At 34.7% G+C, this 1,157-nt stretch overlaps 1 protein-coding gene across 1 annotated transcript in view; it reads left to right on the top strand.

Moving 5' to 3' along the window:
- Positions 1-316: 316 nt before the first annotated feature.
- Positions 317-1,157, top strand: part of LOC107300040 (C-Maf-inducing protein) — a gene marked incomplete at both ends in the record, with an annotated part of 21,295 nt that continues 20,454 nt past the window's right edge. The window contains one exon of the mRNA XM_015829383.1: positions 317-379. Within this exon, the coding sequence (XP_015684869.1) occupies positions 317-379 (63 nt within the window). The remainder of the gene's footprint in view (positions 380-1,157) is intronic.

Genomic DNA, 1,157 nt, shown 5'->3' with positions numbered 1-1,157 from the left:
CTAGCGTGTGTTGCTTTTACGTCCAACAGATGGTGCTGTTTTTCAAAAAAAGCATGTTTTTACCTGTCACAGGTGTGACATCTACAGTATATAATAGTAGGTATAAGGTATATAAAAACACGCGCGTATTCGAATGCAACGTTGTGTCAAAATTTCAAAGCAATCGGTGAAGAACTTTCGGAGATTTAAGATTTTGAACAAACGAACATTTACATTTTTATTTACATAGATGGAAGAATAATATAGAGCCTATTTCTGATATAACTACCAGAGTATAAATTAATATAAACGTACTATCATCCCTTCATCATTTTAGGCACTTGCTCCTTTGCTGGAAAACAACCACCCACCGCCTGACTTGTGTGAATTCTTTTGCAAGGTATTTCTGATTTCTTTTGTTTCTTTTTTTTAATTTTTGCAACCTATGTCCGAAAATTTCTTTGTGGCAGTTCCTTAAACTTTTGTTTGTAGAGAGTAAGGAAGGTAACCTTGATGGAAATACGCAGAAACTGTTATCTACAGTAGATAAAAGGGGATAAAACTTTTTTTTTTAGTCCAGAGAAACTTGATAACATTCAGAAGCTGCTAAGACAGATGTCTCCCTTACCGGAACATAAATGGAGGAGATACAACACAACCAGTCTAAAGATGCTGTTATTGCAACCCCTCTCAATAAAAGTTGTTTTAGCTTTCTGCAGAGTTGATTTCTTGCTGATCTACCTAGTGAGGCTGTCCATAGCTACAGTCCTCTAAGATTGGCATGGATTATAAACACCATGGTTGGTTGGTGGGTGGGTGGATGGGTAGGTAGTAGATAGGTAGGTAGGTAGGTAGGTAGGTGGATGGATGGATGGATGGATAGATTCAGTAGATAGATACAATAGATAGATAGATAGATAGATAGATAGATAGATAGATAGATAGATAGATAGATAGATAGATAGATAGATAGATAGATAGATTCAGTAGATAGATGCGATAGATAGATAGATAGATAGATAGATAGATAGATAGATAGATAGATAGATAGATTCAGTAGATAGATGCGATATATAGATAGATAGATAGATAGATAGATAGATAGATAGATAGATAGATAGATAGATAGATAGATAGATAGATAGATAGATAGATAGATAGATAGATAGATGGATGGA

The sequence above is a fragment of the Protobothrops mucrosquamatus genome, unplaced genomic scaffold (genome assembly GCF_001527695.2).
Source record: "Protobothrops mucrosquamatus isolate PMUCROS unplaced genomic scaffold, P.Mucros_1.0 scaffold6006, whole genome shotgun sequence".
NCBI classification, from domain to species: domain Eukaryota; kingdom Metazoa; phylum Chordata; class Lepidosauria; order Squamata; family Viperidae; genus Protobothrops; species Protobothrops mucrosquamatus.
Note: the sequence above shows the minus strand (reverse complement) of the source record. Positions and strands in the feature narration are given on the sequence as shown.